A 12,398-nucleotide genomic window follows, 5' to 3' on the forward strand; every position below is an offset into this window, starting at 1 on the left:
TCACCGTGCCAGAAGCCATTGCCTTTAAGAGAAGACTGCGCTAGCCGTCATCCGCCGTCATCCCCGATCCAATATATGCTCTAGCCTATCTCCCCCTCTGCACTGTTGCCTGGTCTGATTATTATAAGCCACATTGGGCTTGTTTTCCTTCTTTTTTATTTTATTTATCCAAATACATTTTTATATTAATTTGTAGCCTATTGTGTTAACAATAAGCGTGTCATATTAGTCAGATCCGGAATAGTATTATGAAACTTAAAGCCATTTGAAATATTTATACTATTGGTACACACGGCTGCTCCCAAATAATTAATTACATCATGTTGCCACAACGCTCCTACAGGCACCCATGGACCTCCAGCTGGTCGACCACAGGGCTTGGCGGTGGTACACTGACATACAGTAGCACATGGGTATAATAAATGGGACAGTTTTAGGAAAGGTCTATATGTACTCACTTTTGCTGTTATTGTTCTATTTCCACCATTCTAATGGATTCCAGGGGTGTGTAAACAGGGGTGTGAAGTTGCTCCATAGTTTCCTCTGAAGTGACGCAGTTAAAGTTAACTATTATACATCCATATTGTCCCCGTTATCTTTCATCATCCACCTTTGTTCAGTAATCCCGAACAGAGCTACACTTTAAGTTTACATCAATCATATCCTCTCAAACCCAGACACATTGCTGCGAACCGCGGTTTGGGTGGGTTCGGGTCAATCAAATATAATTATTAATTAATATCGGATAAACCGCGGGTGAAATATTGCGGTAAATAAATTTATGACATCTAATAGCCTATATCTATCCATAAAATAGCTACATCTCTGCGTGCTTGTGTCTGTGTGAGTGTGTAGAGCAGTGTGCGATGCGATGACAAAATGCGTCTTTTTTCTTTTTTTTAAACCGGTGCTAGTTTGCTCTGTATGTTGGATGCCGCATGTATGTTGGATGCAGTGGTGGAAAAATAACTCAAATTCTTTACTTAAGTAAAAGTACCGATACTGCAATATAGAAATACTCTGTTACAAGTAAAAGTCCAGAATTCAAAATTTACTTGAGTAAAAGTACAAAAGTATTGGCATCAAAATGTACTTAAAGTATCAAAAGTAAAAGTACTAAAATATTTGAAAATAGCAGATCTACAAGCTCTCAAGGCGTTGCGATGCCACCGTTGAGAGCTTGTAGATCGGCTATTTTCAAATAGCCTATGTATAAAATAGGGCTAAAGTGGTTAATGTATGTTTCATAATATAATCATTTATATTTGAAAAGTAACTAGTAACTAAAGTTTTCAAATAAATGTAGTGAAGTAAAAGTACAATATTTGCCTCTGAGATGTAGTGGAGTAGGCCTAGAAGTAAAAGTATTGGAAATTGGAAATACTCAAGTAAAGTACAAATACCTCAAAATTGTACTTAAGTACAGTACTTAATTAAATGTACTTAGTTACTTTCCACCACTGGTTGGATGCCTGTATGTTCGATGCCGCACAGAATGTTCAGCGCAGCACCGGTTTAAAAAAAAGAAAAAAGACGCACTGACATTTCCATAGGCGAAATCAATGCATTTTGTGCTCGCATCGCACAACTAATACTAAAATATAACGGGGAATACCAGAAAATAATAATATTTTGACATACGGGAAAAACGGTTAGTGCGGATGCGGATTTTTAAATTGGATAATATAATTATTGCGGTTGGATAACGGGCGGATAATTAATTTGTACATTTGGATTCGGGTGACGTGAGAGGCCATCCGCGCATCTCTACTACCTACCCAAAATAACAGACATACAAGCTATCAACACGCTGCGTCATGTCGTGTCAACAGCTTACAGATCTGTTATTTTGGACAGCGTATAACAATGAGGCGCGCGCGCGCCACGGAGTAGCCTAACACTAAACCAAAAATATTACATTACGTGGTCAACAACATAGACATGTAACTTGCTTGGAGCTTTTAATGCAGTGTTTCTCAACCTGTGGGTCAACACCACAATGGAGCACCCAACGCCTGGTGAGCTTGTAGATCTGCTATTTTCACAATATTTATCTGTGGAACAAGTACATAAATAGTCAAACAAAATGGGGGGGTCCCCAGTTCAAATATGGTTATTTTGGGGGGTCGATGGCCTGAAAAGATTGAGAAGCTTTAACAGTAAACATGAACGTAGCGTTTACGTGGGGAATATAATAATAATAATATAATATATATAATATATAATATAATATTCACCCGCAGCATGGGTTTAATGAGACAGCAGCCAAAATGAAAATCACACTAACACACTCCGATCATCTTATAAAAAATGTAAGTGCTTAAGATTTTAGCCCAAACCCAACGGGACCAGACCCGGCCCGTCGGCACCGGCTGGGCCGGGTCGACGTTTTTTTAAAATACTATTCTTACACAGCTGCTAAGCAGCTAATAATCACCATAGCGCAAAAGTAGGTCAAATCAATCAATCAGCCAGCTGTTTTCTGTCACTGCGCTGGCAATCCGAACTGTTTTGTACTGCTTGTGCTTGCTGAAAGCATGATTTTATTAAGACATGACAGAGCAATATGGAAAAAACGAAAATATATCAATTAAAAGTATATATTTCGTATAATAACCGAATATCATTCTTAAAATGGTTATGGGGCAGTGTATATATTTATATAGCCCTATTTGCTCCAAGCTGTTTTTTAAATAAAATATAGACTGTTGAGGGTGGAATGACTCCTGTTCTGAACGAATTACCAAGATTTAATGCAGCAATTAAGCTTCTTTAGAAAAATGACTGACGGGCTGGGCTGGGTCTAATTTGTCAATTATTAGTCGAGCCGGGCTAAAATATTTAGGGGATATGAAAGCTCTAGTTAGTAGTTTGAAGTGCTCATGTGGCCTTATAGTTGCTTCTTTTTGTTTTCATAGACCTGCGGTTGCTTATTTCTCACCAAGGCTGGATGGCAACACGGCTAATGGTCCACGGGCACAAAGCCATTGCAGTGTCTGTGTGCACTTGGCGGGTGGTTTCAGAAACGGGCGGGTGCTTTTAGAATGCACTATCCCCCCACCCAAAGCCGTACCCATGTGTGTCTGCAGAATGGCAATGTGGGGGATATAGCAACAACACGCCCACGGCCACACCCCCACGCGCAACTAACGGCGTCGGCATAATGGGGGAAGGGGAGCGCAGGTGCTAGCAGGTGCTAGAATAACATATAGGGGCTGCGCAGCTCCAATTCTCCCTATTTAACGGTAGTAGGGGCGGGCATGTGGTCCCTGAATAGGGGCGTATGTCCCACCAGATCCACATACAGTAGGGCTATAATATTATGTCCCACCAGATCCACATGTACTCCTGCAGGCCTATACTGTAGCATCGAGTCCCACCAGATCCACATAGGACCGAGTCTCACCAGAGCGTTGTGCACTTGGGTCGCCTCCCAACTTTCCTCACGGTCTTAATTGACCATATTCACATGGTGTCCATTTTGCTTTTACTTCAATTACGCCAAGCCCCCCGCCCCACCTCGAGTATGAAGAAAAGAGCAAAATGGCCGCCGTGTGAATGTGGTCAATAAAGACGAAACACAAAAGGGGAGAGAAGCCCGTTAAAAAAAGAGACAAGTGCAGATTATTCTGTTTTGGCTTCACTCAAATGTCACCTTCTAACAGCAAGGCAAACGGTAAAATGTCACAAGATGACCACAGTTCCAAAGTCACCGCCCCCACTCAACACTTCCCCTATGCCAGGGTTACAGTCACAATGGTCCATTTGATTAAAAAAAGATTTTTTCCAGTGAATGAATGGATCATATATCTTTTTTTCATGCTCCCTCCATAAGTCTCTGGACCTAAAATCTGGAACCAGGGAGAGGTTCTTGGTGTGTGTGTGTGTGTGTGTGTGTGTGTGTGTGTGTGTGTGTGTGTGTGTGTGTGTGTGTGTGTGTGTGTGTGTGTGTGTGGCCAATGTGTAACACCAATGTCACACATTGGTGTTAGAGAAGTACTGGCAGAGTTGATATTGGCACTGACCACAACTCTTTCCATTTAAACATGCAGAATGAAATTAAATAAAGAGAGAGAGAGAGAGAGAGAGAGAGAGAGAGAGAGCTCCTCACATCAGGCCTGGGGAGAACAAGAGGCTAAATATAGTCGAGGTGACATTCTCCAAAGTTAATGCCTGAGGCTCTGCTGTGGATGAGCTATGGACTATATGGTCCATCAATACATTATTATATGATTGAATGAAAGGTAAATCAATGTATGTATAAACACTTCAATTGTCAGCTGCATATTTATATGACCTCATTAATTATTCTAATCTGACTAAAGGGGAATAGAAGTACTGATTGAGTTTTGGAGAAGTGGGCAACTATAATCATTCCTATGAATGGATAGGGCTGTCACGATTATGACATTTCGCTTGACGATGAAATTGCGTTTTTGTCGTTGGAACATATGAATACAAATTCCACCCCAGTTTGGCTTTTAGGCTTTGAAGTTGCACAGGGCAGATATGACAAATAACCTAAATTATACAAAGAAATAACTGACATATTTAATAACGTTATGCTTTCTACAAAACCTTAATAGTGGAAATGCTATTTCCACTATTTCTGAACATTTTTGAAAATGTATGAACATGTTTCAACATGGAAACAATTGACGATTATGCACAAATAATTGCGATTATCTCAAAGAATTGCAATTATGTAATAATTGTGACAGGTCTGTGCATCGACCCCTAAACACCCAAGGGGTCCTTGAGGCGGTTCCAGGTGGTCCCACTCCCAAACTACATGATTGATAGTTAGGAACAAAATGGACCCTTACAGATCTGTAACTCAAGGAGTGTACAAATAGAATCAAGTGGACCAGTATGCAAACAGGTCCATTTGGTTCCATGTGTACACTCAAGAGTTAAATTATAACTGAACATAAACACTACATTTTACAGCGTAGAATGGGGTCACAGATATGAAATATTCTTATCGAATGGGTGTCTGTGTCCTAATGCATATAAAACTGGGGTCTACACTACTTTGTGTGCAAACAGGGGTACAGATACACAGGATTTTCCTTCTGAATGGATCAGAAGACCCAGTAGGATTTATTTAACACACACACACTCCATTGACTCCCACCTGTGGTCTAGTGTGCAAGATGTTAAGACTGTGTGTGTGTGTGTGTGTGTGTGTGTGTGTGTGTGTGTGTGTGTGTGTGTGTGTGTGTGTGTGTGTGTGTGTGTGTGTGTGTGTGTGTGCCTGCTCGTGCGTGGGGACGGTTGGGGAAGGAAACATAAATTACTGGCATTGCTGCCCCCATTGGCATCCAGCCCTACCTCAATAAATGCTGTGCTTATCTAGCTTGCAGCACACCACTGCTAGCAGGCTAGCTCATTTGCCTAAACACCATTCATTCAAGTTGGCTAAAAACAAAATACAATGTTGCATGGCACAGAAGATGAAACGGCCCTGAATGACCTCGAAATCATTTACATTCACGCACAAGCGAGCAGGCCAAGTGTTCTCAGGAAAATGGTCCGTTATTAGCTTCTCTCTCTGGAGTGCGAAGTACGTTAGACCACAAACTGACAAATACCTACTACACCAACAAACTGCGTTGCCAGATCTGCTTCTTATAATTTCCCCACAAGATTTTATTTGAAAATTGCCGATCTACAAGCTCACAACGCGTCGCGATGCGACGCGTTGTGAGCTTGTAGATCTGCGATTTTCAAACAGCTGATGTATATGTTAAAGTGCTCATGCGGCCCATAGTCGCTTCTTTTGGGCTGGTTTTCCTAGACCTGGTTGCTTGTTTCTCTCACAGAATCTGGCAACACTGCCAACAAACTGAATGAATGACTTGCATGCTACAACCACAGCAGCATTACTGTAATAGTTTGATAAGCCAACCGAAATGCCACTGCTCTCTGTTTGTGAGCCATCTGCCAGGTGTCACCACAGTTGGAGACTAATAATTTACACAACAACAATCTTTTGTTCTTGTTGATGGCTATAATTTATGAACTAATTATGAAGGGAAATGTTCCACACATCAAGGAGGTATAATGTTTGAGGTTCCACGGGGTCCCCAGCTAGATGATTGATAGTTAGGAACCAAATGGACCCTTACAGGCCTTACAGACTCTTAGGGTGTAAGAAATGGAACCAAATGGACCCATTTTCACACTCCCAAAGTTGAAAATGACTGTTCTACTGCACGTCCCCAGTAGTTAGTCACATACTACAGTGACAACAGTCTGCTTGAACTCCTGCTGTATGTGACCTGCTCAACCAAAATGAGTTAGATGTCCCCAAAATGTTTATAAAAGGACATTTGGTGCAAATAAGGCAAAGCAGTGTGAAGCCGGGTTACTAGAACCATTAGAACAAATTAAGACACAATTTCGGTTCTCTCCAGTTCTGGTGGTGAATAATGCATCTCATGGCAAACGAACAGGAGCACGCCAATATTGATGAGGTGTTGTTGACCTTGGTAAATGGGTCTAAAAGTGAAGAAAAGGCCGCACACTCATTACCACGATGCAGGACCATTTATTAAAGGAATATACCAACGTGTCGACCTTGAAAGGTCTTCTTCAGGCAATCCCCTGACTTTTAGAAGAATGCATCTCATGTGACAGACTCTCTGCTTTTCCCCATGGTGTACCACAGTGAGAAGGAGCCAGCAGGCACCTGTGTAACTGTGAATGTTTGGTGTGATATAGTTGTGAAACTAGACCAGTGTGAGGACCTTAAGTCAGTGGAGGAATTATTGTGATTATTTACTTGTACAAAGTAAAATACTCGTTAATTTAACTCTGAAAATGTGCAAATGTAACCAAATCTACCCAAATGGCATTTGGTTACAAATGGACAAATGTACAAATATACAGTCAACAAATGAATGAAAACTGATGATTCCACTATAGAAAATAGAATACGCAGTGGTGCTTAATAGCACATTTTCAGTCTAGGTATGAATATACATTTATATAATGCAAGTGGCTATAACTTTGATGTGTGGTCACAAAGATGGATAGGGGCAGTGCTTGGGTAGACTAAAAGCAATGCTTCAGATAATTATAAGCCAAAGAAAGGGATTTGTGTACATGTTTCAATGCAAAATAAATCTCCTTTTCAGGGCAGATTTATGTTTTATCAAAGGTTTTCAAGGCACGCCAAAACATGCTCTTAAAATAACATAATGATATGTTGTTTACTGGTATGTGTTACACATGCATTTTGTTTAACAGCAAATCCAGTTCAAAAACATAGAAATTGCCCACCTAAGTGTTAAGTATATAAAGGTCCAATCTTACCTAGCCAAAAAAATCGTAGAGCTACACTATCAATACAGTATGTCATTCTTTTGGGGTTTCTTTTGCTTCTCTGTCTTTATGCCAATTAATTCCTTGTCTGGTCATTCTGGCAACATCAAAATTCAATGTAGGGGCTAAAATTGGGTGGAAATATTTCTGGGGCAAAAGAATATACATTGCAGAACCTATGCAAATACTTTATGGAGGTTATTCATATTGGGGCAGTGACAGGATTGGTTCCCAAAGCTGTAGCCGTGGGTTTGTTAGCGGCTGGTCTCTGCCCTTTTCTAGCAACTACATTGCATTTAGATGTCACCAGATACTATCGGTGTGCGTAGATTTCTGATGGTCTAACAACGAGTCACTATTGTCATTCTTGTAGTTCAAATTTGCATGGAAATTGCCCGAAAAGACTAGTGTATCTCTCTGGGTCTCACCTTCTTCTGAACATCTCTGCGAAGATGCATCCCACGCTCCACAGGTCCACTGGTGTGGCGTAACTGGACTGGAGCAGGACCTCTGGTGCTCGGTACCACAGTGTTACCACCTAGAGGAACACACACACACACACACACACACACACACACACACACACACACACACACACACACACACACACAGTCAAATAATGCGCAGTGTTTGCACTAGTAAGTAAAATAATTACATGATGTTTTTGTTATGTTTGTTGGTATGTATTTGTACAACTATTTGTTAAGGGGATGTTGGGGTAGGGAGAAGTATGCTGGAGTGTATGTATGTATGAGAGTGTTTTGATGTCGTCACTGTTAAGTAAAACATTTATCAATAAACACATTGTTAAAACATATATATGTATATATTAATTACATCATACATTACAGGTCTGAGCCACATCACAACATTTCATGTCGTGATGCACGTCGACCGAGCATTTAATGCCTAATTGATACTTCCGCCGTACGACCGTGTCCAGCGGCAAGAATGGCAGATCTACCAACTCAAAACATCGCATCATGTTGCGTTATGAGATGGTAAAGGTGCAATTTTCGGAGTGGGACACCATCGTACATAAGATTTTAGCCTGATTTATACCTAGTATACATTTTGTGCATAGTATAAATCAGGCAGGCTTATGGAGGTGGTGACAGCTCTGGCATGCAGTAACTTGCAAACACACACACACACACACACACACACACACTGGACCAATGCTTCTCTGTCCCCGTCTACAGGTTACATAAGACATGAAATCATATCTGGCAGGGCAGGTCTCTGCTCCTGTTTTGGTATACCTACATCACACAGTCTTTCCATAGCAAGCCACCAGGGACCTACTATATACTACAGAGAGTGTGTGTGTGTGTGTGTGTGTGTGTGTGTGTGTGTGTGTGTGTGTGTGTGTGTGTGTGTGTGTGTTTTGTAGTACCAATGACAATAAAATAATGTAAATCAAGCCCAACACCATACCAATGCTACTAAATGATTATTATTAAATGACTTCCGGTGTCAGATAATGGGACCAATGCAATACCAACACTCTTACAAAAAAGACACTTCTTGAATCTCTTTCTCCAGGTAACCAAGCAGCTAAATTATTTGAGGTAAAACAACGGCCATTTTGGAGCCCGCTAACACTACCCGTTTTTTTCTCAGTTTCCAAATTTGTCCTTGTACTCTGCTGGGAGCTAGGAGAGGTGTGTGTGTGTGTGTGTGTGTGTGTGTGTGTGTGTGTGTGTGTGTGTGTGTGTGTGTGTGTGTGTGTGTGTGTGTGTGTGTGTGTGTGGTTAGCCTGCAGGAGAGCAGCAGTACTGTTAACAGCTACAGTAGGGAAAGCCTCCAGACAAAACTCAGTGACCCCTAGCAAGAGAGTGGAATGGTTCCAGGTGCTTTTCTTAACTCCAGATTTTTCCAAGAGCTTTTGGCTGCAGTAGGCCCCCTCACCCTCCCACCCCGGTACTGCTAACTGCTATCACTATCTTACAGTCTGAGGATAAAGTTTGTAAGCAACAAGTTAAGAGCGTGGTGTCACTGCAATATCTTAATAAGCCTACTTGGATTGTTTGCGCACTGCACGAATGACCCTGGGTTTTTGAAATGTGTCAGCAGCTAGCATGCCTTTTACATGCTTGCATGAACGGAAGTGTTGAGAGGAATTCAAACAAGGTCTTCAGAGGGTCAATTCAACAAATTGTTAGGTCTTTTAACAGTGAATGTGGAACATCCTAATGTGCTCCGGTACCTCTGGGAAATTCCCCGGCTGGCGAAAGTTGCTTTGAAGTTAAACTGACGTACAAATCGACATATTATCATCTTCATAATCTCATTCCTTACAGTTAATAGAATTACTTGAATCATAGCAAGAGGAGAAACCCCCGGACAGTGTAGTTAAACTCATTATCTGACCATGGATCAAATAGATTATTTCCGAGCTGAAAATTTTCAGTGAGTTAACTGAGAGCTTGACAAGAAATGCGGTCATGTTTTCAGTCAGACTATTTTTAGAGGAAGGGGCCTCCATTTTGCAGATGTGTGATAGGCCTACTTTTATCCTCATTCTTCCTGCTTTAGTGGAATCAGGGAGGAAGCTGGGTCTAATTGGTCGAGCGGTGTCGGTAGCGCCACGTGACCAGATAGGGGACAAACATGACCGCTTCTTAAAATGTACGAACAGACTGCCATTGACAGTTTTTAACAGTACTGCAACCTCGCAGTAAACAATGAATGAAACATTGGTTGAGTAACAAGATGTCACTGGTGCTTTCACTTCGGAAACCCTAGAATTGAGCCATCACCTTCTCTCTTTTTGGCCTCTTTCCTCATTTTTGCACACCCGTGACGAGTCTGCACCCTTTCAATGTAGGATGAACGTCTACTTCTGTGGGCCAAAGACAAAGCTATAGAAAAAGTCAGAATGAGCTTCGGGTATGGCTATGTGTATGGCTGCATACGCGAGGTATATGACTCAATCAAATCCTTTCCTGTGCTAGTCAGGTGTCTTTGGCGGTGGGGCCCACGCATGTCACTTCAGCCCTGATGCATTTAGTTTCCAGCACAGAAAACTTAAAAGCCACGCATGTCTGCATGCACACCAGCAGCCTTCTAGGAAGAACCACAGATCTAGAACGTGGGGTATATCCGCCGCTCTGAATGGTTTATTTGAAAACCTGGCCACAAACAAACACACTCACACATTGACATCACAGTCAGCAACTGCACACACACACACACACACACACACACACACACACACACACACACACACACACACACACACGTGCACACATACTAAGCATGCAAGCACAGGCATATATAGACACACACACACACACACACACACACACACACACACACACACAGGAAGCATCAATGCAATAAGTGTTGTTGCCAGGCAAGAATTTGCTTCAGACTAGTGAGTGAACACCCTGTATGGGTTTTTCAGGCAATTCCTAGAAACCCACACTGACAAAATAGTGTGGGCATTCACAGTATTTTATCTTTATTTAGACTGATATAACAAAGAACACGGTAGGTGAGAAGGGCAGGCCTCGTCAATACCATCGGTATCCAAACCTAGGCTAGCAGGGGTAAATATAAGGGCCTGAGGATAAGGGCTTAACAATTAACTGGCCTTTTACAGGGCATAACCCTGGGTAACCTCCTAGCAGTGCACACTCAACAGTTTTTGTTTTTTTTAGAAAATGAAAGTGACATGGATTAATGGAGTCGGTGTCATTAGGATTGAAAAAGCCCCTGCACCAACCTTTGTAAGTATACCTATGAACCTAACCTATGAAGTGCTAAACATGCACTATATAAACACATACTGTATACAGTATTCAGAGACACACACACACACACACACACACACACACACACACACACACACACACACACACACACACACACACACACACACACACACACACACACACACGTTACCACTAATATATATATAGTTTGTATGGGGGAAGTTAAGCTTACCAAGTGGTACTAGGCTTGTGAACCAATATTTAACAATATTCTGCTGTTTTCATCCATTTTGCACTGTGCCAATACCAGCATCATGTACATCATGCTTGATCCCATGCCTTCCTGATTCACGTGGACCTTGGGGATGATTATTTTCATTTCGGCACAAACAGGCTACTGTCAGACATGGCTTTCCACCCGGCAAAAAGCTTCCTCTACCCTTCAAAGACCAGAAGCCCCCCCCCCCCCCTTTCTAAAATACCTCTGATGCTATGTCATCCTTGTGTGCGTGTGTGTACGTGCTCGCGTGTGTGTCCATGTCTGTAAAACATATACAGTAGGTCGGACTTGCAGTAAAGACGTTTGCAACATCTATTCCTGCCTCCATCTCGACACTGACCCGCAGACGAACTTCCATATACAGAGACACACACACACACACACACACACACACACACACACACACACACATCCACATACAGATACATTCATAAATACACACACGTGTTTCACTCTCTCCATAAAACGCACCAAATGTCTGTATATAAACCAGTCCAGAGTCTGTGAAACTAAATACCTCAAAGCTGTTACCGTGAGGAGAACATGACCCAAACACACACGATTTAACAACGCTATTGACTTAAGTGACTCAAACAATGAGACGGGCTGCTGCAAAAAGAAAAGAGGACATTCTCTTTTTTTGAAATGTTGCCCTCTTTTGCTTTCCCTCCCCTTCCCGTCCTCTACTTCTGACCACGTTCGCATTCTTTTTTCTCCTTCGCCTCGCTTTCTCACCCTTCTTGTTCTCTTTCTCTGCTTAGCATTAAGGGTGATTTATACATAGTTGCACGCCGGTGTTGCACACAGACAATAGCAGATCTTAAAGCTCACAGCGCAGCACAGCGGTGACACGTCGCAAGCTTGTAGATCTATTATTTTTAGTGCGTGACACCGGAGTGCAACTAAGTGTAAATCAGGCATTATCGGTCCCTCCCTCCCCCTTCCTTCCTTTCCCTCCTGTCTTTCTCAATGTCTTCTATACAGGCTGTGCAAAACGACACACACACACACACACACACACACACACACACACACACACACACACACACACACACACACACACACACACA

General features: G+C 42.0%; 1 protein-coding gene across 1 annotated transcript in view; it reads right to left on the minus strand.

The window, feature by feature from the left end:
* cdk6 (cyclin dependent kinase 6) overlaps positions 1-12,398 on the minus strand; it is a 51,679-nt gene that overhangs the window by 8,946 nt on the left and 30,335 nt on the right. Inside the window, exon 5 of the mRNA XM_084080680.1 lies at positions 7,758-7,867. Within this exon, the coding sequence (XP_083936806.1) occupies positions 7,758-7,867 (110 nt within the window). The remainder of the gene's footprint in view (positions 1-7,757; positions 7,868-12,398) is intronic.

Source organism: Gymnoscopelus microlampas, assembly GCF_963454915.1.
Source record: "Gymnoscopelus microlampas genome assembly, chromosome: 15".
Taxonomy (NCBI): Eukaryota; Metazoa; Chordata; class Actinopteri; order Myctophiformes; family Myctophidae; genus Gymnoscopelus; species Gymnoscopelus microlampas.